Here is a 25,687-nt window from a genome sequence, read left to right as displayed (position 1 = left end):
GCTCGGCAACGCGCTGCGTCTGCAGGCCGCGGGCGGGAATGGAGGAGCCTGAGTGGGGCTTCCTGCGTCTGCCTCAGCTCCTCCTCCGAAACGTTCCTCTGAGGCGTGAGCCCGTCACCGTGGCGGTCGCAGAGAGCAGAGCTGGGCTGGCCTTCAGGAGGTGTGGGTACCTTACTGAAAGGAGGCACCGAAGGCTTCTGAGGGTATCCGGCCCTTTAAAGGGAGAAGTAAATTGTGTTGGGTGGATACAAATCAGCCATGCTCCTAAAAGGAAAAAATAGTAGGATTCAGTTACAGCCTGCATTGAAATACATTTTAAAATAATTCGGATGAATATACCATCATGTGGGTTACACTAAGCTCATTAGAAACTATTATCATTTAAATAGATTGAAGTATATATTCATTCCATTACGTTGTGCAAGTATTTATCTGTATATCTACCATCTGCGCTTGTCATAAAATTAATGGCTCGTTTGCTGCACAGTGCTCATCTTCCCTGAGAAGAATAGGTATTTCAGTTTGGCTGGCTTAGGCATTCTGTCACAGAGTCTGGAAGTCGGCTTGATAAATGCCTCTGTGCCGAACTGGGGAGAGCTGCACAGCAGGGTCCATACAGGCTGGGTTTAGATCCAGTGGCAATGTTGCAGTTGTTGCTGTGCTAGGCAGCAAACAACTGAATTTCACATGTGGTGTCTCCCCAACAGCTTTGCAGCCAAACCCATGCACTCCCATAAAATTCTTCCCAAAACATACGGACATGGCGTTTTGTTTAGCCCACACAGCTGTTTGCTAGACTGAGGTTCAAATTGGAAGTTGCACTAGAGATGCAAAACGGAAGTTTGTACCAACTGAAATCAGCAGAACTATAATCAAAAAGAAAATGAGATTTTGTCTAGAAAAGTTCAGAAATTCCCCAGGAAAAACAAAATTCATGCATAGTTAAATAACAGATTAATTACAAATTAAAATTCAAGCTTGCTGTGTACAACTGTAGGGATAAAAGTACAATAAAAATAAAGGATAAAATTCGAATTTGGCCATGACCGAGGCATATTTCAGTAGTACTTTGGAGCTCCAAGTAAAATTAATTCCCTGTTTACTAGGCCTTTTTCATGCATTACCATCTCAGCACAGTTTAGCCCATGCCAAAATGTCCTTTCAATTTAAAATGGCTATGTTACTACTGTAAGTGATTTGGTGGCATTGTGCCAAAGACAAAGTACTGTCATTTGCAGAAGTAAACAAAGTGAAAAAATACTTCTCTTTGAACATTTTTCAACTAACTGTAGTAAGGGGGGGGGAGGGGGCACAGCAGGAAGGGGTTTCTTGGTTGGTCTTGTGGCAGGAAGTAACTCAGGTAGGGCTTTGCAGTGTCCTTCAACTGCAAAACTTGCCTCTGGCCTGCAGAGTAAAACGAAAACTTGAATATAAGGAGGATAACTTTGATAACATATTCAAGCACCTCATCTTATGATGGGTTTAAAGACATTTTGACTCTTACATGGGTCAGCAAGAAAAAATTATGAGGAGCAGTGTCAAAAGAAAGTAGCTGTCAAAATGGGCTCAGAAAATCTAGATGTGTTTATTGTTGACTTGATAATGATTTAAATAACTTATTTTAATTGCTTGATTTGAAATTACTCCATCTTTTCATAGCTTCACAACCCATATGTGTGCTTTTCAGTCATGGCCTGACCTTTTCTATTCCAGCTATTTAATTAACACAGTGTAATATTCTGCGTGAATTATTCTTGTTTGCAGGATATGGTACCATTTAAATTTGTTGATGTAAAGGAGCAGTGCATTGTTGATAAATTGTTGGAAACCAAATTAGCTTTATCTTGCAGGTAGCTGATGACATTATTTCACTCATGGGTATAATACTTCTCTAAATATGCTAATTTCTCTTTGTGTGGTGACATTTTTACTGTTCTCATTATTGACATTTGTAATATTTGGGGTGGGGAAATCTTTTTTTGCTTTAACCTCATTATAATGTAGCTAAAGGTATTTGAATATTCTCAGAAAAAAATGCATATGTATTCAGGCAAGTGGAAAGGTTGTTTTGTCTCCTGGCCCAGAACTTTCATTTCTATAGCAGGACCTGATCCTAAATGGTGATGCAGAAGCCCATCCAGTTACTAATTGCCCAACCATGATAGTGTATCTGTTAGTAGTTGACTCCATTTCAAACCTCAAAGTTTTCAAGGTGATTGCATCCCTGTATTTGTGCTTATCTGCCTGTGTCTGGCCTAAAACTTTCTAGAATTCAGCTTAGGAGGAGTTGTTGGCCTGGAGCTCTGACAGTCTAGTGAGGATGGATAAAAATTACATAGCTGAAGCTGTTATTGCTGCCAAATGCTCATCCCATCCCTGAGGCAGGCCTGGCTGATCCACTTACGAGTTGGCACCTAGACTGTGCTGATTTAAGCCTGGCTTATTAAGATAAACTGAAAGCTTTGACAGGTTTGTTATAACCTTGAGGCATCTGGAGAGTCTAATGCAGCTTAAACATACCTATCGTGATGGTGGAGTTGAGCAGTTCAGGAGAGTACCCCCCCATGGTGCAACCCCCAGTTCTAGTGTAGTAAGAAGTGCCATTTGCTCTCCAGTCATTAGGTTTTAGAACAAGTTTGCTCTCCGTGTGACTTTCTTCAGAGAGATTCAGTGAACTTCGGCATCTCCTTGTTTCTTACACCTCTTCCAACAACTCCTAACTGACATAATGTGTAAAATCTTGTACTTACTTGTGTCAACTCAGATCTTGCGATCTGGCAAGTAGCAATAGCATACCCTATGAAGGCTAGAAGCATTTTGGCGCAAAATGGGCAGGACCTAAAATTCATTCAAAGATCCAAAAGTGACATTTAGCTCTAATTCTTAATATTCCTTCTAGCATCCAAAGAGTGGCCTGTTTTCCAGGGATTTCCCTCAACTCCAGACTTCAGCTGGAGTTGTGACAATGTAGTTTCAGAGCTGCCATAAAAAGCACTAGTGTAGCAGGGAGCTGCAGTGGTTCTCTACACCCTGTCTAAAACAACATCTTTGAAGGTAAGCCTTTGAGGTGTGAGCAAGTCCCATTCTTCCCTCATCAAGTTTTGACATTCATTTCTTCTTAGTTATTTAGGAACAGGTTGCTCAGGATCTGCTGTGTTTTGGGCTTTATGTGGGCATCTTCCAATCTCTGCATTCAGTATCTTTCAGCATCTTTTCTTGCCTTTTTCTACTGAGCGGTAGGCAGACTTCCAGTTCTAACATCGGACAGCAATTTCCTTGAACTTCAGCAGGTTTTACAGTGCTTCTTTCTTTTTTCTAGTATCAACAAGAAACAAAAATACAGACACATCTTCAGCTTATGAAAGTTAAACAATTTCATTCTTAAATTCAAGTATCAATGTTATCCAATGGGCATTCATTTATAGCTTTTGATTGCAGGCTGTGTAATGTTGCAAAGTGACCCTTGTAGTGGAGATGATTAAAGGTTTGTGGTAAGTCAGAGCCTGTTGCAAGGTCCTTTAGGGAGATCTGGGGTAGCTCGTTTTTCTTATGGAGTTTACCTTTGTGGTTGGGCAATGAAAGACATCTCAACAGATTCCCTGTAGACTATGCTGTACGTTCTTTACTGTAGCTCTCAAAAGGCATATGCAAAAGTTACACCTGTCTTGGGCTTTGAGTACATTTAAAGCATTTTGTAATCCACTTCTGCTTGTTCTGCTATTCATCGCTTGCTTCATGATGAGCAGATTAAGATTGTCTTTTCTGTGAGTAGGAGGTGGAAGTTGCGTGGTATCTTTTCTCCAGACTCATTTTGATGGCTACTTCCCTACCTCACTTGGACAGCCTTCAGGCTCAGTGTTTTTTAGGGATACTACGTTGGAGCTCCAAGCTCAGCAGACCACGGTCCCTGTGTTCTTTCATTTTATTTAAAGCCAACATGTTCAAGTAACTGCAAACAACATCAGTGGAGTATTTTGCATCCCAGAGATTGGTTTCCCTGCATTCCTGAAAGCCTGAAGATGGTGAAAATGAATTGAGTCACGTGAGGATATTAGGCTTGAGTTGGGAACATAGGGTGAAAATCTCCAGCTGTCTCCTAGGGCGAAGGCTGCCTCAGTGTAGGTCTCATTTTCTCCGATGCCAGCAAGAACAGCTGGTCATATTGCTCTGGTAATGGTCTGTCTATTGGGTCTCTGGTGAATGTGATTTTCATTTCTTATCAGACTGTGTCATTGCTCTTCTGTTGTCTTACATCAAAACAGCAAGGAGTAACTTAATTATTGCTCTGATATAATTAATGGTATAAGCATCAAGGAGTTTGTTTCTGTTGGTCTGGCTAGTCCCACTTGGCTGTCATACTACAGGTATGCTGTGTGCTTTCCAAATGAGTCTGTCTGGATAGATGTTTGGGATCAGATGCCTACTGAAGACGTAATGCTTACAAAATGTTTGTCTGTAATTCTCTACTATGTAATTCTGTATAGAAAGAAGAGGCTAAATTGATTATTTCTGTGTCTGTGCTTTTCTGAATGTGGGCATATATGATTTTAAGATTAAATTATCCTATGCTTTGTGATCACAGAGACAAGATTCTCAGAAGTAGATACGGTAGCACAAGATTTTATTTCCATTAGAGTTTTTCAACGAGGTAAGGCAGTTTGGATGTCTTGGTATAAAAGTGCAACTTTAGTCTTTTGTAATTTTATTGTTTTGCAATAAAAAAAATCAGAAGCTCATTTTAGATTTCTAAGTGCCGGGTGCTTTTGAAGACAGGATATAGAAGACATTACTGCTTCTGATACTAATACTGAATTAGTAAATGGTTGACAGAGTGACATTAATGTTCAAAAGGAATCTGAAAATATTGAAACTCATCTACTGAGAGGACTTTTCCAGATATACTAATAGGTTGACAAATACTGAGTTCTAGTAAATTTTGCATATCGCAATAAGCTTCCAAAATTCAAAGTAGCAGCCCAACCATGGTTTCTTCTAAAGTTAAAGGTCACCTTCAGTCTCCAGAAGAGCAGGTGCAGCTGGTTAGAGCAAGAGTTCATGCACGTCTGAGTGGAGTGTTGGCCCTAAATCTTGGGCCTAGATCTTTTCTGATATTTAGCTCTTGGTGTTTGTAGATACTCTGCAGGCAGTTGTTATTTGAAAAGAGAAGCAAAATCTCTGGAGAAGATGGTAAAGATATGTTGACATCACTAGCAGCAGATTGTTGTATCATAAAGCTGTGAAAGAAGCTTCTATGTAACAAGTTGTGCTTTTCCAGTAAAAAATTAGTTTATGTTTTATATTAAAAGTCAGAATTAACATTATGAAATTTTAAGGTTGCAAATTAAATTTGAAGAGCTTGGTAGCTCACATTTTGGTGAGCTGTATTAAGTCAAAAGTATCTTTAGCTCTACATTATGTCAAAGCAAGATTTTACGTTCTTTATATGAAACCCAAGATTCAAAACACACACTGTTAACAGTTTTTCACAGGCAGATTTCGTGTTGCTGCATGAGAACCTTTATAAAGAGAAATTGCAACAACAAAGGGTAAACTCACTTGTTTTACCCATGTTGAAAGAAATGAAATTATGTAAACAGATGGAATAGTAGCTATGCTTTTTTTGTTCAATATTCATATAATAGTGCCAGTCCCATAATCTAATACCCTGATTGTGCACATTGGGTTTTGTGCACTTCAGAAGCTGTTCTGGAGGTTCATACGGTGGGTCTCTCTGTTTTCTTTCAGTGCAATAATTTATGTAAATCAAAAGTACTTATTTTATTCTTTTAATGTATAATTTCATTTTGACAATTATACCTCTGACTCGGCATCAATCATAATTTGTATCTTGTGTATTATAATACTGAACAAAGTGATGAACACTTCCATCATAACCCCTTTGTCAATCAAATTCAAGAGGCAGTTGTATTAATGACTATTTGTTACAGCGGCTTATGGGAAAAAAATACTTTTAGAATCCTGTTGACTATTTACTACAATAGGTTATCAGAAAAGGGTGCATTTTAGAACATTACTATTCTTTTGTTGCTGTCATTTTGAAGTTCTTGTCGGTCAGGTTTGCAGGATAGTGCAACAGTAAAGTCATAAATGACTACAGTTTCTGACAGAATTTTATATGGTGCATTCATCAATTTAAGAGTTGTGCATTCATATTTACTACTAACAAAGAATAGAAAAAGAAATAGAAATAAACTTCACTTACAACTTGAACAAATTATTTTTTTCTTAGAAATATAGCTGTTAATTCCCTGATGTGCTGGTTGCTTTGCCTTCAACCATAACGCTACATGAGTATTAAGTTTTGTATTAAATTTCCCACCTATTAAGAAATGTTGTGGGAAATATGTATCAGTGCCAGTGGGGTATTGGGAAGAAATGGGTTTGCTACTGAATTTCCTCAGCAGCAGGTGGGTATGATTTACCACAAACAGACAGAAAGGTGGAATTGTAGCAGCCTAGCTTAAGGAAGAGCAGTCTCTCCTTTGGAGAAACTCTTATATCCTGGTGGAAGGTTTTGGTTAAAAGCCATAGTGTATTCCTTCAAAAGAAAATAAAATGCCATTTATCCAACATGAATTTATCTGCAGTTTCATTGTGTTTCACTGTGCTTTTGGCAACTTTGACAAGAAGAAGATACAAAGTTCACTGGAAATACATTTAGTATGACTTCTGTTGGTTGTACATATCCTAATTTTCTTGTATTTGGGGGAGCGGGAGGGAAGGGGCTATTTCAGATGGTAGAAGATGCTGGCATGAGCTCTGAGGACAAGGAGAGAAAGAAAAACATTTCTACTAGGGGAGACTGGAGGAGCTCAGATCATTCTGTATTGTTCAGTAGCTGAAAAGGGACACAACTGTCTTCTAAAAGTGCGCTAGGGGACGGAAGGAGAAGAGACAACAGGCAGAAGCTGGCCAGTGTTTCAGGAAGAGCTTTCTAGGAAGAGCCCTAGGGGATTTCAGGAGGTATTTCGTAAGGGTATGCTTGAGATGATACACTGTCATTTAGAGCAGCAGTGGGAAGTCCCTCCCAGTGCTGTATTCTGGGCTCGGCCTCTTATTCCACCCCTAAGAAGTCTGTCAGCTATTTCCTTTATCAGAAGGACAGTTTGAGGTTTGAGGGCATAGCCCACACTCTTATCTTGTTTCATGTCTTGAGTCACTCAAGGCTTACTAGAAAAACTGTGAGATGCTCAGCCCTGCCACAAGAGGACAGGAAAATGAGTGTAAATACAGGTTCTTTGGTCTGTTTCTTCTCTTTGGAAACCCCTCTTCCATGGCAGCAGATGCAGAGGGCAAGGAAGAGTGTGTTAACTTGAGGCTACGGAAGTAAGCTTCAGGTGCCAATCTTACCAGTGCAGACTGATCTATGCAACTGCTAACTATCTGTCAGTAGCCAAAATATTTATGCAAATCTAGGTTAGATGCCCCCTGGCTATGCTGCATCTGCAGTATTGACATTTCTGGAGTAAAAAATTAATAGTAACAGCAATAACTGGTCAGGAGGTGATACGTAGATGTTCATGTGGTATATCCTGAAAACTACTCTGTATATTTCAGGTGCATTCCGTTTGCTCAGAGTAGGCTGATTATAATGCATAAATTTGTAATCACATGCCGATTATTTAAAATTGTTATTTAATACAGAGAGTTAATGTACTGCAAAATCATTAAGAATGACCTCCAAACCAAGTCATTTGTCTTTGGTCTGGGGAGTTTCCCCATCCTTTCCACTATCTTCTTTTTACCTACTCCTGTTTGTTGGTTAGTTAAAATTTTGGAGGTTAGTTGGTTATTTTAATAACCTGGCTGCTCTGTATTAGTGTATTCAAAATTCCAAATTTTGCTTTTAACTTTTTTGATTTTTTTGTAAAGAAATAAGGATAATGAAGCATTACAGATTTACAAGAAAAACAATTTCATGATTCTTATACCAAATACGCTGCCAGGATTTCCTTGTACTCCCTCTTTCAGAAAATAATTTTAATACCTCTTAATTAAATCTCATATTTAAGCAGCAGGGTGTTTTGGCAGAAGCCAACTACCACACAATAATGAACTCTTATAAAGTGCTAAATTATTTTAAATGAATGACAGTACACTTAACTTTTTAATGACAGTACATTAAACTTCTGAACAACTTTGATCAAGTCCACTTTTCGTCAGACTGCCTGCTGTGCTAACTTCTTTATTCCCAAATCCCACTCAGTTATTCAGAAAAATTGTTAATCAGAAACATTAAATTATTTTCTCTCTTACAAGCACAAAGTCTACTGAAAAGTACTTAGCCAATTCATTGCTTTTCTTTTACTTGCCCTCAGTGCTGAGTCTGGATGTGTCTTCATATTTGACAACACACGTAAAGACGACTGGAGACCTTTGTTGTTTTAATTGGAAGATCTCCATTTCACAATGTGTTACCTTTCTACAGAACACCTACCTTTCTCGCCAATTATATAAGCTGTCATGGTTGCAAAACTCAAGCTAAAATTTGGTTTGGTGTTTCAGTTCCTGGCTGGATTCTGTACTGCCTTGTGTAAAGTCAAAACGTGGCAAATTATTCCTGCTTCCTTTTGTACTGTGAAGGCACATCATTTGTTGAGCCTGATAGAAAGAACTAATTTAAAGTATTCCTTTTCTCTTTTGGGTCAGAGTACAACTGAGAAAATGAAGACTCCTGCAGAGCTTTTCTTTCAAAGGGAATACGCATTTCTAGTCTCTCCTGCTACCTGATCTCGTGTAGGAATTTGATATGTAATGCCCAAGATGTGCCATGGACATTTTGTTTCTTTGCAACACTTTTGTTTTTGTTTGTTTTTAATATACCTTTTACTGATAAACATCTGTGTCCAAACTGTTAGCCCTTATACATGCTATACCACCTCAGGTTTTGCCTATTAATTATATCCATTTCAGGTTAGGAGATACTGAGAAGCAAGAGCCTAGCTTATGAGGTCTCTGTGAAGCTATGATAATAACTAAGGAAAATATTACGATGATTTTACATTACACATTTTTCTGCTAATCTGTATTTCAAGAGATGTCTTCAGATATCTCTTCTAATTACTTTTCACCGCTCCTACAGCATATCGTTCAATCAGAAGTCTGTTGGTCGTAAGCAGAGTTCTCCAAATTATCATAATACCTATTTGTTAACAGAATATGGTATTTACCTTTCATTGTGTGCCTTTTCTTTAACAGGCATTTAGATATGCGTGACAAATATGGGAAAATAATTATGTCTAGCTGACTGCTGTTCTCGCCAAGGAATACATAAAGCTGAATCAAGACACATCTTCACACAAAGTCAGCAAGAATCCCCCCTTTGTCTTTGGAGAAAAGCACTCATGTTCATTTATCTAATGCTTTACTTTTTCTGAAACATTTCAGACTTCACTGCTGATTGTATCATATGTATTGTATGTGATTATATGTATGTCAGAAAAGGTATACTCATTTAACAGTGATTTTAATACTGTTTGAAGATAGGAATGATTAGCATCTTATTTAAACAGACTGTCCTCTTTCATTGTTTCTAATTTTTACAGGGGAATAGGTTTACAACTGAATAAAGCATGATGACATGACAAAAACCTCCAGCAAATGTTCAGTAGAGTAGATGTACTCAGATAGAATGTACCCTGAGCACGTTTGCTGACGCTACAAAACTGGGAGGAGCAGTTGGTACCCCAGAGTGCTGCCCTGTCATTCACAAGGATCTAGACAGGCTGGAGAGATGGGCAGAGAGGAACCTGTTGAAATTCAACAGACAAGTGCAGGGTTCTGCACCTGTGGAGGAGTCACCCCTTGCATCAGTACAGGCTGAGGGCAGATCTGCTGGAAGGTAGCTCTGCATAGAGGGACCTGGGTGTCTGGTGGACAGCAAGTTGTCCATGAGCTAGCAGTGTGCCTCCGTGGCCAAGAAGGCCAATGGGCTGCATTAGGAGGTGTCCAGTTTCAGGCTCCCCAGTACAATAGAGACATGGAGTTCCTGGAGCAGGTCCAGGGAAGGGCTACTAGAATGGTTAAGGGTCTGGAGCATCTCTCCTATGAGGAAAGGCTGAGGGAGCTGGGCCTGTTTGGCCTAAGAGAAGAAAAGGCTTATGGGAATCTGATCAATGTATGTAAGTATCTGAAAGGTAGGTGACAAGAGGAGGGGGCCAGGCTCTTCTTGGTGGTGCCAGGGGATAGGATGAGAGGAAACGGGCATAAACAAAAGCACAGGAAGTTCCATCTGAATATGAGAAAGATCTTCTTTACTGTGAGAGTGACTGAGCACTGGAATAGGTTGCCCAGGGAGTCTGTGGAGTCTCCTTCCCTGGAGGTATTCAGGAGCCATCTGGACACAATCCTGAGTAATGCGCTGTAGGTGACCCTACTTGAACAGGGAGGTTAGACTAGATGACCTCCTGTGGTCCCTTCCAGCCTCAGCCATTCAGTGATTCTGTCTAATTGTGGGTTTTGTCTGGCATTTGAACAAACTCTTGTATGAATTTATACAAACTCTTGAGCTCTGTGCTTCCTACAGTATATTCACTGGGGTTACAACCACACCTTTTAAAAGCACAATATGCATGTGGAAATCACATTAGAAAGCCACACGGAATCAACGCTTGGTTTCAGTGAATCTTCTTGTTTCTCTCAGTAAAAGTTCTGCTTTCAGCAGATTGAACTGTTGACTGAAGTTACAGGATAAACCTGAAGCTTTTGCAATGAAACTCAGCTTTACAAAATACTCAAAAAAAAAAGCACCAATTTCTTGCATTTCTTTGGATTTTTATATTCTAAAATAATTAAATGTACTGACCTTAAAACAAAAATGATTGAGTAGTCAAAAAGACAGCCATTTGGTGATAAAATTGGCCTAAACAATAGAAATTTCATTTTTATGAGTTGAAAAATCTGAGAGGAATGTAAAGGCCAGCCAGCTCCGTCATCATGAAAGCTGCCTCTGTATGATACTATAATTGCACTGCTTAAAGACAGAAGAAGTTTTATAAACCCCATAGGAGTGTTCAGATCTGGACTGAGTTTTGCCTTAGTCTTTGAACAGTGTCACTGAAAAATTATGCTCAGCTTTAAACTCTTACCATGCCTACAGCCAGCTCCTGGTATCTTCACTAGCACATGCTGTTGTGTCTGCAGATGGTCTTTCTGCCTTACCTGGACTTACTCCCTTTAGGTGTACTGACCTATTGCTCGGAAACCCCTAGAGCCTCCTTCTGGGGATAGAGAAGACCATATGGTAAGACATATGGTCCCCATGAGGCCTCCTTATGTCCGGGTTGTGCAAGTTGCTGGAGCGTGAGACTGAAGGCCAAGAGTCGTAGACATCTCTGTGTCACAGCAACACCATCCTGTCAAGTGTTGCTCTGCACATGAAAAGAAACGTGGAAATGTGGAAAAGAAACTCACTCCTGTCATCTGCCTTAAAGAAGGGAAGCCACTTAAAAATTTTATGTTCTGTGAATCTAAAATAGCAGAGGTGCTTAGTTTTAAAGCTTCAGGATAGAGTTTCATGAGTGAAAGGAGAGAGGGATTCAGTTTCCCTGGAAGTCCATGGGAAAAGGGACCTCAGCCCTGATACCTCCCACCAAATTCATGTCAAGATAGCAGCTTAATTTAGAAAACTGAAAGTACAGCTATGCTGTAGTATAAACCCTTTGGGACTCACAAAAGTCACCAAAGAGATACGGCATGGAGCATGCACAGGGCTCCTCTTATTCCTACCATTTGCACTTCAGCATGCATGTATTTATTTTAAACTCTATGTTTGGAACAATCCTGAAGAACCCTCATTGCTGCCCTTGTTCCCAGTGAGTCAGTCTTCTGTGTTTCCCCCAGCTGGCACTGCGGGCCTGCCCTCTGTGGGACTGGCTGGCTCTCCATTACCTGTCCCACCATTCGCACGCAGGGAGAGCACCCAGAAGGAAATAGGATTTTTTTCTCCTGTACTGATTTAACCCATTGTGCATACCAGACCATGATTGGACTCCTAAATAAAGTGATTGAATTAAGGTTTTTTTATTGTAAATGAGCTGCTAGGAGTCATGGGGAACCAGATGTATCAGTTCAGTATGTTAAATCTTAGGTATTACAGGGATACAATTTCTGGATGAGTTAACTTCAGTAGAGCTTAAAATAATGAGTGGGTATTTTTATGATCCAGAGTTGTAGTGCACTGCTTCAGCTCTGTGGAGCTGTTATGTGTTGAGTTTGTTTTTTTTTTCTTTTAAAATGTTTTCCTTCTCAAAATATCCCTAAAGAAAAGTTGTCCTGAAAGTGCTGAGTTTATTCAGCTTGACAGTTTCAGTGGGGCATGTGAACAAAAAAAAAGTAAATGGAAATCTTGGGTTAGTTTAGGTTTTGGATTGGCACGATAGCCATTTTCTAAAATTCTGTAGATGAAAAGAAAATACCTGCTCTCTAGGTTATGCTGCTGTTCCTTGGTTTAAATTGAATGCATAGGCACCTGGTTTTCTGTCTCTGACACTGAGTTACACTTTTTGGAAAGAATCCCATGCAGAAAGACTGTTACTCATTAAATTTATGTTCTCTAAACTCTTGGACATTATTTGTAAGGATTTTTTATTGCTAGGCTAATCCTAAGCAGTTTGGCTGCAGTGCTTTATTGCCTAAGCTGCAAGTGAAAATTCTAAACACATGCCTATTTTTATTTTTTTATTACATTTTATGTGCTAATACACCGCTTTAATTTAGTGTAAGAATGTTCTTTCAGTGTTTGCAGTAGAAATTTAAAAATATCTACAAGTGTAAGAAAACAATTAACATGAACAACACGTTCTTAATGTTTCATGTGCTATGGTAGGGTGGTGGTAGGCTGTGGTAGGCTGATGGTAGGCAGCACTTCATGTATCATAAATCATCTCTCTAAAGCTGTTTTTTCTTTACATAGGTGAAGATGTCAAGCCATTTACTCCTGAGAAAACCAAGGAAATTGTGATGTCTCTACAGCAACCTGCAGTCTTCTGTAACATGGTTGGTGACTGGCCAGCCCTGCACTGGAATGCAAAATATCTTTCTGCTGTGTTGGATGGAAAGACAATCCAGTTTAGGCTAGGCCTGAAGACCATGGGTTTAGGTGAGACTGAAGTGAATAGTCATTACACATTACAACTCTTTCTCACTTTCTGCAAGTCTCTGACTCTCTGTTATCATTATTCACTCTCTTATGTATTGCTTTTCAACTGCAGGCTTTGATTTTAGGACATGGGATTTGACCAACAGTAGAACACTCTTTTCTCTTTCTTGTGTATTTATTTTTAGGAAGATATGTGGTGGGTAACACTAACATACAAGAATCAAGCATTTCCAATCCTAACCATTCTATGATTCTGTGATCTCAGTGTTCTTTCCTTGTTTTGTACTGTGTGTATTTGGTTCTGGTCTTAAACATGATTCAGTTGTTCATGTGACCTAAGTTTCCATATCTGCAAAGTACATCCTGAGTACATTAAAGAATTAGCCAATTAACCAGTCTATCTTGGGGGTTTTTATCTGTCAAATGCTGATAATTCTCACCTTTCTCCAGAGATTTTGTAAGGCTGTGATGGTTTTCAATACTTTAAGGTACTGTGATGAAAGATGCTATAGAAGTATAAAGCATTAAGAAAATCACTTGACACCAGTACAATAATTTCACCTCTAACCCTGCAGATTCACTCAGGTATCTAGGAACATGCCATGAGAGAAAAACAATTTTTGCACTTGATTTTAAATACTGCAACCGATGTCTGCCTGCAGCCACACAACGTTAGTCATAGTCTATCCATGGACAGAGTTTCATAACAGTAAGGGGAGGTACAGGGAACATGCTCCAAGGTGGCAGTCTGCTAGCCGCTTTAGAGGTTATGCATTGCTTTATTTTTGTGCCCTGTACATCCTTTGCCCTCCCAACCACATACCAAAATACATTTTGCTGTGCACTTTCTCCCTTTTCCCTAAAGTATCTTGTCTCCCTTCAGTCTTTTTTTTTTTTTTCTTTCCCTAGTCTTCAGAAATGTTCAATATAAGTCATGTTTTTAGACCCCTACCTAGCTATTTGTTCTGTACTCTTCTAATCTTATTTAGTTGGACTACCTCTTTCTTGGAATGCAGGGCCTGCAGAAGAGACTCTACCAGTTCATATGGAAGTGGTAGAATTTCATCACATTGTATTACTTAACAATACTGTGTGAAATTTGCTTTCTTTACAGCATCATGACCATATTATTTCATGTTCAATTTTTGCAAGAGAAGTGATGAAACACAAAGAAGTATTGGAGGGAAAATGTGTGGTGTTTAGGATTTCAAAGCATTTTACCATCATAGTTTAATGATTCCTATGCCATTCCTGGGAAAACAGATGTTGTTTATTCATTTTCTACAGATGGGATAACTGAGGTGTAGAATTAATGTTGATACACATCTTAACACCAACATCTCTATAGTTTAACAAGGTATCGGCCAGTTCTTGTACTACATGTAAAAGGCATCCCATTGCCAATAGGGAAGACATTGCATATATGTGACATTTTTCTTGATACCTGTTATCTCGGTTGTAATACACAAAGCTTACCAGGTAAAAGGGTAGTTTTGGTCCTACTCTCCATTAGTAGGCACTTTTTGAGAGTCAAATGCTAATGTCAACTGGGAAAGCTTCTGATGGGATTGTTGGAGTGTTACGTAGCTAAGCGATGGATTGATGTTACCAAGTAGATAAGAGTCATCACATAACAATAACTTGCAGTCACTAGGGATATAAAGTGGATTTAAATTGGAACTTGTATCTGGAAGTTGCATCTATCTGTATTTTTGCTTTTTTTTCTAAAGACATCAATCCATAGGCAATAATCAGTTTTTCTCCAGGAACTCCATTATATGCTAATGTGAGCTAGAAATGTCTTCAAGAAGATGGGTAGAGCCTTCAGGGTTTATTTTGTAACTGAATGAAACCAGTGATGTTATAAAAAATTTGCATTGTAAGGATATATTAGTCAAGCCATTAGCCAAGCCATCTCAGAGTATGAAATAATGTAATAAATTTTATGTGCCACTGTCATTTGGAAGATGGCTGATCTCACTCTTGCATGCTTAACATTGTTTTTTAACGAGGGCCTCCCTTTCTTAACGTTGTTGCTAACTTTCCCAGATGAAACAGAGGCAGTGATGTGGTTAGAGAAAGCAACAGGAGAATACAATTAAAATTGTATTTTATTATTTATAGGAATATTTATCCCATGTTTATAGTAGATTAATTGCCCTAAGACTAGACAGGACCAGTCCTGCCACTGAGTTGGAAACAGCTACAAGAAATAAACTGTTGTGCTTGTAGGTGTATTTTGGCTTGAGAGTTTCTGAGGTTATTTAAGCCACAGGGTTCATATGGAAGCTCCAAAATTATTTGTGACCTCTTACTATGACAACTTCTTATCTTTCTTTAGTGCCATATCTGCAGCATGGGTGGGCATTCCCAAATATTCTTTAATGTAAAAAAAGTTGCAAATGGGGCAACTTGGTTGGAGTTGCTTGGATTTTATATTTGCTTTTCTTGATAGTTTAGAAGCTCTGGAGGCACACGGAAGGCACATTTGAAACATGGAAAATGTGGGACCCAGGAGTATTATCTGTGTGAATTATATGTACCTACCTAAGTTTGTGTGTTTGGTAGTGTTCTGTCTGATACACAAGTTAAACAACATGTGTTCATAAGAGGGGAAAAAATACAGAGGATTAAGTGTTGACAGAGATAAGATACCTCCAGAGAAGAGTACCAGTGTTCATTACACAAACAATGAAGGTGCTATTAATCAGGAAATCCCTACCCATCTAGTTCCAACCATGCTAAAAGATTTCTTTTTCTGAAGTGAAATAAAGGTACAAAAGAAATAAAGGTACAGAAATAAAGCTACAGAAGTAGAGTTTCTGGTGGCATTATAGCCCATCTTAAATTTCTTTTCCAACCTAAACAATTCTTTATGAATTGTTGTAAACAATGATTTAGAATTTAGATCATTTAGTTCTAATCCTCTGCCATGGGCAGGGACACCTCCCACTAGACCAGATTGCTCCAAGCCCTTTCCCACCTGGCCTTGAACATCACCGGGTATGAAGCTTTCACAACTTCTTTGGGCAACCTGTTCCAGTGTCTCACCACTCTCACAGTAGAGGCTGTAGACTCAGTAGCTGAATAGGAGGCTGAAAATACAGTACAAATATCATACACTGACAGTTGCATAAAGCTGAGATTTGAGGTGTTTATTGGACTTGGACGTGGATGGCCAGTTTTCTGGTTTGTTAATGTGTCTGTGCTTTGTTATAGTATTAAATGGCTATTTCTTTCTTGGATTATTCATTTAAATATTTTTAATTCTCCAGCAGCTGTGAATAGACATTTGGTTTTCTTTCAAGCTTAAAGAAATGGAGGAGACATTTCACTTGCATTCTTACTGGAGCTTTAGAGTATTTCCTAAGGCTGTTATCCTTTCTTCAGTACATTGCATTGCAATGTATATACATTGCAAACAGTCATTCTGAGTGGAACAGAATTTGGCATCTCTCAGGACCAGACCTTAACTAAGGAGGGGAGCTGCTTCCTCGGAAGAGCACTTCTTCCCTCTCTCCCTTCTTCTCTTCGGTTTGAATCTGTGGTATTAAGTGGGAGAGAGGAGGACTGTCATTTCTTCATATACCATGTCATCAGACATCAGTGGTAACTTTAGACTTACATACAGAGATTAATCTACAATTTATCATTTATGAAACACCTTAATCTTTCAGTCATTAAGTGTTAGCAAACTGGTTAATAATGTTCTTGCTTTCAGCTGCCCATTGCTAACATTTTCACCCTAGTTACAGTCTACAAATCCATTTAAGCAATCTGTCTAGATTGCCCAAATATGTTTTATATTTCTTTTTCTATAAGCACCCACACCTTGGAACGGAACAAGTTATAAATTAAACCAAGAATTCTGTCCTGAGAAGATTGCATCCTAGAAGATACTTTTGCTTTTCATAGTTGGATTTATTTTTTTAAAGCTCAGAGTGAAACACCCTGTGAGGTAGAAAGAGCATATTTCTTGCCTTTAAAACAGTTGCTCCTGAGTTATCTTGGATAAAACGTAGTGTTCTAAGCACTCTTTGTTCTCATCAAAATAATACAGATAGTGATTGTATCTTCTACCTAATTTTTCCATCAGACCAGCTTTTAGAAAAATGATGTGCATTGCATTAATGACTGGCTATCAGGAGAGGGCATTGGACTGCAATACAGACAGGGAACCAGGTATAGGGGGGTTTGGTTATGGCAGGTGATTTATATGTCTTGTATTCAGTTCTCAGGGAGCCCTTTCCACACACAGACCCAGGATACAGGTTGCTGAATAGTGCAGTTTATCTTACATTTTTAGTTAATGAATTTGATAATGAGGTCAAGGAAACTACCGCCTAGGCTACTACAATGGAAAAGGGCAAAATGATAGTGACAGAGGTCTGTAAAAGCTGTTTTTCCAACCAGAGAGAATAAGAACAAATGCATGACTATGGGAATTGCTGCAATAACAAAAAGAGAAATGAAGAATGAAGAGCTGCTGCTGCACAACAGTGAAAGGATTCCATTTCTGAGCAGCTCTATGCAAGGTGCACAAGGTTAAATTGCAGTCATTGTCAAGTCATGGAGGCTGCAGTAATTTTTCCCCAGTAGTGGTTACAGTACTACAGTAAAGTAGTATTTTTTAACACTGGGTAAGTCTCTTTGAAGCTGACACAATTAGCAGCTGTGGGAAATGAAGATCTCTGATAATCCACAATTAAAGTATGCTGTGATGTGGGTGACATGGGTTATCTTGCAGACCTTCCAAGTGACCTGACCATGAGCTGAAAGCTCTATCAGTAAGCCTGACGAAAGCATGCTGGGAACAAAACACTGCTGATTGATACTTTTATGTCTGCCAAGGGACACCACAATATGCTTTTGTTAGTGTCAAGTGAAAAGTAAGGACTCACAGCATTTTAGATAGATCATTGTAGGAGAGAGGGACCTGGGGGTACTAGTGGACAACAGGATGACCATGAGCCAACACTGTGCCCTTGTGGCTAAGAAGGCCAATGGCATCCTGGGGTGTATTAGAAGGGCGGTGGTTAGTAGGTCGAGAGAGGTCCTCCTTCCCCTCTACTCTGCCCTGGTGAGACCCCATCTGGAGTATTGTGTCCAGTTCTGGGCCCCTCAGTTCAAGAAGGACAGGGAGCTGCTGGAGAGAGTCCAGCGCAGGGCAACAAAGATGATTAAGGGAGTGGAACATCTCCCTTATGAGGAAAAGACTGAGGGAGCTGGGTCTCTATAGTTTGGAGAAGAGGAGACTGAGGGGTGACCTTATCAGTGTCTATAAATATATAAAGGGGGAGTGTCACGAGGACGGAGCCAGGCTCTACTCAGTGGCAAACAATGATAGGACAAGGGGTAATGGGTACAAACTGGAACACAAGAGGTTCCACTTAAACTTGAGAAGAAACTTCTTCTCAGTGAGGGTGACGGAACACTGGAACAGGCTGCCCAGGGAGGTTGTGGAGTCTCCTTCCCTGGAGACATTCAAAACCCGCCTGGACGCATTCCTGTGTAACATTATCTAGGTGTTCCTGCTCCGGCAGGGGGATTGGACTAGATGATCTTTCGAGGTCCCTTCCAATCTCTAACATACTGTGATACTGTGATACTGTGATTGGCACATGTGTGGCTCCATAATTTGCTTCCTCCGCATTACTGTGCTGATTTTGTTATTGCTTTAGGGAAAGGGGAAAATGAACATGCCCGTCTACATAAATTCATGGAGACAGAGTAAAGGGTACACAAATACTTGTGTGCACATTTGCAGCTCACACTTAAGAAGGGAGATGAAGAAAAGGACAGGTTCTCAGTTGTTTAGGGAACTCGGGCATATTATTGAGTTACTGTGCTGAAGGGTGCCTTGCACATGAACAACAGTAACTATTGGTGTGCCTTTACCTTACAGCAAGTTCAAGGTAACAGCCGTTCACTTAAGCCTTAATGAAAAAAACAATAGTCTCAGACTTATAATTATGAGTTAGGTGATGAGAACCATGTTACTGACCAGAGTCAAGTCACCTACTCCCACTCAGTATCTCATGTTGCATTATCCAGAGCTGAGAGAGAAACTACATATTATTTTTACTGATTCTGGGCATGCTTGTGTAATATTTGGCTTTTCATTTGTTGCTCTAGTTCCCCAGTTTGAAACCAGGTGTAGTTATGTGAAGGCTACACTTGAAGAGTTTTTGGCTTGGAGTTGCGGGCAGCCTTCTTGTCTCTCTGGACCATTCAGTTGTTACGAATTCTCTAAATACTGGGCTTATGCTGACTACAAATACATTGCCAGGATATTTGAAGACAAGCCAGAATTTTTCCAGGTAAAACATTAATATTATTTCTTCCTAATTTAATAATTGCAAGTTCTCTAGTGTAGTTTCCGAAACCTCTACTGCTACCTCCTCTCTGCTCCTTTGGCAGTTTATTTTAAAAATCTGAAATAAAAACCATTGGCTCTCAGGCTAATGGAGAACTGGTAGCAAGTGGCAGCCATCTAAGAATCTGGGTCTCCCTTGTATGCTTAAAAAACCCACCACAAGTGACAAAAACAACTACCAGATTGGCAGTGTTGCCTTCCCATTTAGCTCAGCATCATTTTGTCATTGGACAGACACTGGAAGCACAGTCATGTGTGTGACCTCTGCAGCTGAACACCTTACCTTCACCTCTGCTGAAGGCAGGAGTGAGATGGGAATAGGGTGTGAAGATGACTGGTAGCCGACAGGCCTGGCATGTTGGAAACTTGACACCCTGATAGCTGCCCCACATCCACCTTGTACCTGAAAAGGTACCTGAATTAACAGCTCTGCTTAGGACAGGGGATTTAGTGGCATGGATTCACTTGTAGCAGCAAGGCTGTAACATGAGTTTGCTCTATATTTTGCCTTGTGGCTCATTTTCTCAAGTAGCTCAGTTTCTTCCCTTAATATAGTTAGATTAACTGTTTGCAAGGAGGATTGATTCTGCATCTGTGGGATTACTATGTCTTGATTGCCTGTGGAGGCAATAAAATACATGAAGTAACCTGTCCACAGAAGTACATAATATATGGTAATTTCCAATTGTAAGTATTAGGAAATTAGGAAACCTGGGGTATTTCCTTTTACTTTCTCCATGCCTGTCTGCTATTTCAATGTATTGATTCATCTACATTCCTGCTACTTCTCCTTGCAAATTATAAAATGACAGAATTAAGGATTACAATACAAAAGGTGTAGTCGTTCCAAAGATACAAAGAAAGAATAGTAAATGAAGCGTTATTCATTTCTATACGTTCAAATTTTTCTATGCGTACTATTCATTTCTGTACTTTCAACTATTCATTTTTATACTTTCAAGTCATAATTCCATGCAAACACTATCACTGGGATGACTGTATGAACTGATAAACCCCCTCAAATTAATTACTTCCTTAGAAAGCATTTCCCGTGCTCTTTGTATGTATTTTATTCTCTTATACCAGGAAAATTAGTATTTTTAAGTGCTTCATCTTTTTTCAGACTGTCTCCTTTTCCCTTGTTCTGTAGGTTGGACTGTAAGATTTGGGCACAGAGACCATCTTACCTTTCTTTCTCCCCTCCCTTCCCAAGCACACTGAAACACAACTAGGATGAAGTAAACTTGGGCTGCACAACTGATACTGGGCTGTGTTGTTTGAACTAAGTTGGGAGCTTCAGGGATGTTTCAGGCTTCCCCGGATCTTTGTGTAACTTCCTCTAGCTGTGGTCCTGCCGTGGTTTTCCCTCTGCCTCAACAGACAGCATTTTCTGTGTTTTATGGAATGAGATAATAGCAAGCTCAGAAGACCTGAATAGCTTCATTTGGTCAATAAAAACACAGTTGAAGGAAACAATCATTTTCTTACCTTCTTCTTCCCTTTGCCCCATTCAAGAACAAAATTAAGGTGTCACACCATAGCCTCATCGCCTGACCTATAACAAGCAACAGATTGTATTCCAATTTTGGAATAGACACATGTAATGGTTATGCCATGGATTATTTTTTTTTTTTAAGCAGAATCAGGGAAGGAAAAATCAATGGTGTTAATGCAAGCAAATATGGTGTATGTCATCTGCCAGTTTCACAGGCATGGGAGTGAAATGCGCCCATCAGTTCCTGACTGATACAGCTTTTGAAACACTGCTACACAATTTGTATCAGCCAAAAGAATTATTGGTAGAAATTCTCTTCCATTCTTGTTTGATTTTGATGATAACAACTGTTTTCTTTTTATATTTTATTTAGATTTACGTAAGGGGATTTGAAGGGGAAAAGAAGGCCAACTGCGCTGTTATTTATAGTGATTAATAGGGCCATTTAGAAGTTGTTTGAAATTTAGATTGCACTGTTTATCATTTACAGTTGTGTGGGCTAAGGTAATGATTCCATTATTCTAATCTGTGAGCAGTATCTAGCATCTTACATTTTTTGTTCAGTTGATATTTCATTACAGAATTCGAGATATAAATCAGAAGCAAGATACATGTGTGAAGTTTAAATAGAAATGAGACCTTTTAAAGTGACATACGGGTACAGATTAACTTCATTATAAGCAGCAAATGAAATAAATATAATTCACAAGTAATGTGCCATCTGTTATGGTTGGAACACCTTTTAGTGCATTTCTTCTTACTGTGGCTTTTTATTGTAAGAAGGGAGTGCACTGTGACAAGATTTCAGTAATTCTACCAGTTCCTTTTCAGTTCATTGGTTAAAAACTATTTTACCCATAATCACTTCAACTATTTACTGCAGCTGCAGCATTTCCAAAAAGTTCTTCCAAATCTAATATTGATTATGTGTGCTTTCTTTCCACTTAAACTGTAACAAAACACAAACCTATTTAGGTGTGAGTTTCAAGGGCAGAGACAGTGTTATGCTTAACTTTATCATTGAAATAGTTGTATTGGATTTTAAATTTTATGGCTGCTGAAATCTATAGGAGCAACTTTTTGATTTTTTGCTGCCTTTGACAAATGCTTGTATTATGCTTCTGATTTTTTCTTCAAATTATGCCTTAAAAATCAATAACTTTGAAATCCAAAATCTCCAGCAATACCTCATTTTTGGGAAGGCTGTTGCTCATTTTGAGGGTTTCCTGATGCAGAGTCATGGTGAAGTCATCCTTATAATACTGTCTAGCTGTAGTTTTCCTCATCCATAAATCTTATCAAATAATAGCCATCCACCTGTCTGGAAGCAGTTAGCTTACATACTTAAATTAGGAGGCTGGATTCCTATTTTCTCTTTATAGATAGCAGAGAGAGGTAGGCTTTTCCAAGGCATGAATGAGAGTGCTTTGACAAGAGTGAGAGCCAAGCTTAAATTAAGTTCCTGAAGTTAGGTGATGTGAACGACCCCAATGTGCTTTATTGAAATGGAACAAATACTGTTACTTTCTTTTTCAAGATGGGAAAAATAAACCTGAGAGATAAAGTGATTTGCCTGAGGCCGTCAGGAAGCCAGGAAGTGAATCTCTGTTTCCTAAGGTTCATTCTGCAGCTCCAGCCAAAAGACACCACTATACTTCAAGTGCTTTCCAATAAACAAATGATCAGGCTCTGCAGGTGGCAGGGTGAGCTATAGAAACATGGGAAGGCTCTATCTAAGCTATATAGAGCCATGCTGCAACCCCCTTGAGCTATCTGAAAAACACCTCTTCCTGCCTTGTTCCAGCTGCCAACCCCAAGGGATTGCTTATGGGAGGATCAATGGACTGGAAAGCTCCAGGATCATGTTTATACGCATGCATACCTCTTTTGCCCTTTCTTACCATGTAATCAAGTTAAGTGCACTGCCTTTGCAACTGTGGAGGCAGGAGGAGAATTTGTCCATTAAATAATAAGAAACTTCTAAAAAGGAACATATCACTGGGTCAGAGATGGGGTAGAGTCTTGCATTTCCAGAATACATGAAGAAAGCTGAGACAGGTGGAAAGATAGAGCAAATATGCCATACGGGTTATGAAATTGGTTTGAAAAGGGAATAGGGGTTCTTTCCTTCCTTCCTTTCATTAATTTTTTAAATGCCATATATGAGAATTTTTCTGAAAGCAGTCCTCAGCTTGGGTGGATGGTTAAGAGTGGAAAAAGGAAATAAAAGAGTTTGAAAAGAAGCCACAGATACCAAAAGCAATTGGTCAGTCCTTCTGAAGAGCAAATGGGTTAACTTGAGTGATATGAAAGACTGGGATGAGAACTGAAGATCTAGGAGGCTATGTAGTCGCATAGAAAAAGAAGGATGTCTGCAGAAAAAATGCTACTAGAGATGAGAATTTTGGAGGAAGGGGTACAGGCCATACATGCAGGAACTCCACCAAGGACCAAAAGCTGCTGTGGATAAAGAGCAACTAAGCAGTGGAGAGAGAAAACAAGACTTGGAGAACTGAAGGTAAGATACAAATTGGTTCAACAGCTTACATAAATAATCTTCTCATTGCTGTAGGATATAAGGTGGTCTGACTTTGGTTTTCCTGGAAGAAATGGGAAGGAGAGCACACTGTGGATTGGTTCTGAAGGAGCAAACACCCCTTGCCATTTGGACTCCTACGGCTGCAACTTAGTGTTGCAAGTACAAGGAAGGTAACAAGTCCGTATGCCCACAACAAATACAGGAGAGAGTTGTACGGTTCTTTGAAGTTAGTTTTGGACTCAAGTATTAATTCTAGGTCCTGATTATTTTAGTTTTCTGAGCTCTCAATGGTTGAAGAGCATCAGAACTGTTTTATAGAAAATGGAAAAACTTCAGGAGATTGGAGTTTGGGTTGCAGAGGTAATATTTTCTTTTGTTTGAGGAAGACCTTTTCCTATATGTGTGCTGTGTGGTCCAATAGTAAACATTTTAAGCTTCCTAGTAGTTATGAATTAGGAATGAATTATGGAATTAGGAGATAAAGAGTTAAATATAAAAAGCCCAGAAGCAAAATGGAAATAAACTACTTGAGACTTTTACGATATTATCTCGGTAAGAGCCTCTAATAGCCTGCTAGAATTAATTTAAAAGGGGAATATCAGGATGGGAGCAGCCAGCTGTGAGCAAAGTTAAAAGGGACATTTGAGGCTCCAAGCTGATTTTGGAGCTTTGTGGCTTTGTTGCTATATCTTCTCCCTGTTTCTATTCTGACTTCCCCCCTCTCCCATTCTTTTTTTTTTTCCTCCTTTTCCTGTATATTGGCCTCAGGGTTGGTTGGTTGTTTGTTTTTTAATCTATTATTGCTAGAGTTACAAAACAATTTGCATGCGTTTTTTAGGTTTGATAGTATACACTGGAGCAAGTGGGATTTTAATGTAATTAGGTACTCAGACATTTTATAGAACAGTAAAATCATGGTGGTCTTGTGATTATGGTGCAGGATTGGAAGTCACAGATGCTGGGTTCTATGCTGGGCAGCACTGCTGGTTGACAGGCTTTAAGGCCTGAGGCAAGTGAATTTTATTCTTATCTGTAAGAAGGGTAACTCCATTTAGCTCTGAACTCTTTAGTTCCTCTCTTTTAGGCAGATTTTCATTCTTGCTTATAAACAGCCTTGACATCCCTGGGTGAAAATGCAGCAGAGACACTCTGGAAGCCACACTCAGCACTGTGTTTTGCTGCAGCCAGTCTGTAGGCTTCAGATCACATCAGTAAGCATTATGCACTAAAGTCCAGACACTGAAGTGTATTTATGAGCCAGAAATCTCATTGAAAACCATGAGACTTACATGGCTAAATATCGTCTAAGGATCCACCTAAATATTGGGTGTACTAAGTACAGTAATTTAGCAGACTTGATACCTGCCCTGACACTTTGATCTCTGCCTTCAGGTGTTGAACTCAAGCCAGAGTTCCAGCATCACATAGCAGTTTTGCCTGCCTTCTCCAGACATTTCCTCCCCCTCTGGTAGAGCAAAATTCTTGTTCCTCTCAGGGAAAGAAGCAGCCTAAAGCCTTTGCATGGCCTGAAAAGACAAAGTTGTTTTTCTCTTCACAGCAAAGCCTATAAATAGATTGCAAACTTCCACAAGCTTGCAAATCCTGTGCTTCTTCAGAGAAGAAAGATTCCCTTTTGAGACTCACAAACAAGACAGGCTCTGTAACAGAATATAAGTTTATGCTAAACTTAAATAGATTTGCCTTTTCAGGAAAGCCAGGGATGACTCCTTAGCCCTTTGTTCCTATCTTAAATTTCCTCCTTGCATCCCTCGGGCTTCTTAATTTTTTGCTTCATGATACTTTTTTGTCATGAGCCTGCAGGATTAACCCATGAGCCTCCTAACCTAGTTACTCTCTGCCATTTCAGAGGGTCTAGCCTGGATGGCAAAAAAAAAAGTTGCAGTAGGGCTTGAGTTTCAGGAGAACTGTTTTTTTGTGCTTGCACCCAGCAGTAGCTTTGGTAATTACACAGTGTCCTATGCCACTTCCATCTTTGGCAGTCTCTGCAGTTCTGCCTCTCCTGCTCTTCTTTATCTCTTCTGGTTTTGTGCCATTTGGTTGCTTTTCTCCCATTTTCAGATCTATGACTTACAGCTGATAACCAGAAGCAGTAGGCAAAAAGCACAAAGTGAGTACCAAGGAAGGGGACAAAAAGAA

At 39.4% G+C, this 25,687-nt stretch overlaps 1 protein-coding gene across 4 annotated transcripts in view; it reads left to right on the top strand.

The window, feature by feature from the left end:
* HSPBAP1 (HSPB1 associated protein 1) overlaps positions 1-25,687 on the top strand; it is a 38,702-nt gene that overhangs the window by 185 nt on the left and 12,830 nt on the right. Inside the window, exons 1-4 of one of the 4 annotated variants that reach the window (XM_057430122.1) lie at positions 6,930-7,244; positions 12,935-13,120; positions 19,256-19,440; positions 23,564-23,700. In XM_057430122.1, the coding sequence (XP_057286105.1) occupies positions 7,208-7,244; positions 12,935-13,120; positions 19,256-19,440; positions 23,564-23,700 (545 nt within the window). In that variant the 5' untranslated portion in view covers positions 6,930-7,207. Of the gene's footprint in view, positions 1-6,929; positions 7,245-11,723; positions 11,835-12,934; positions 13,121-19,255; positions 19,441-23,563; positions 23,701-25,687 lie in introns of those variants that run through there. The other 3 variants (XM_057430119.1, XM_057430123.1, XM_057430121.1) reach the window with 3 other exon arrangements.

The sequence above is a fragment of the Pezoporus wallicus genome, unplaced genomic scaffold (genome assembly GCF_028554395.1).
Source record: "Pezoporus wallicus isolate ANWC-B61680 ecotype Strahan unplaced genomic scaffold, APGP_CSIRO_Pwel_v1 contig_5261, whole genome shotgun sequence".
NCBI classification, from domain to species: domain Eukaryota; kingdom Metazoa; phylum Chordata; class Aves; order Psittaciformes; family Psittacidae; genus Pezoporus; species Pezoporus wallicus.
The sequence above is the reverse complement of the archived record's forward strand: the minus strand, read 5'-3'. Positions and strand labels throughout refer to the sequence as shown.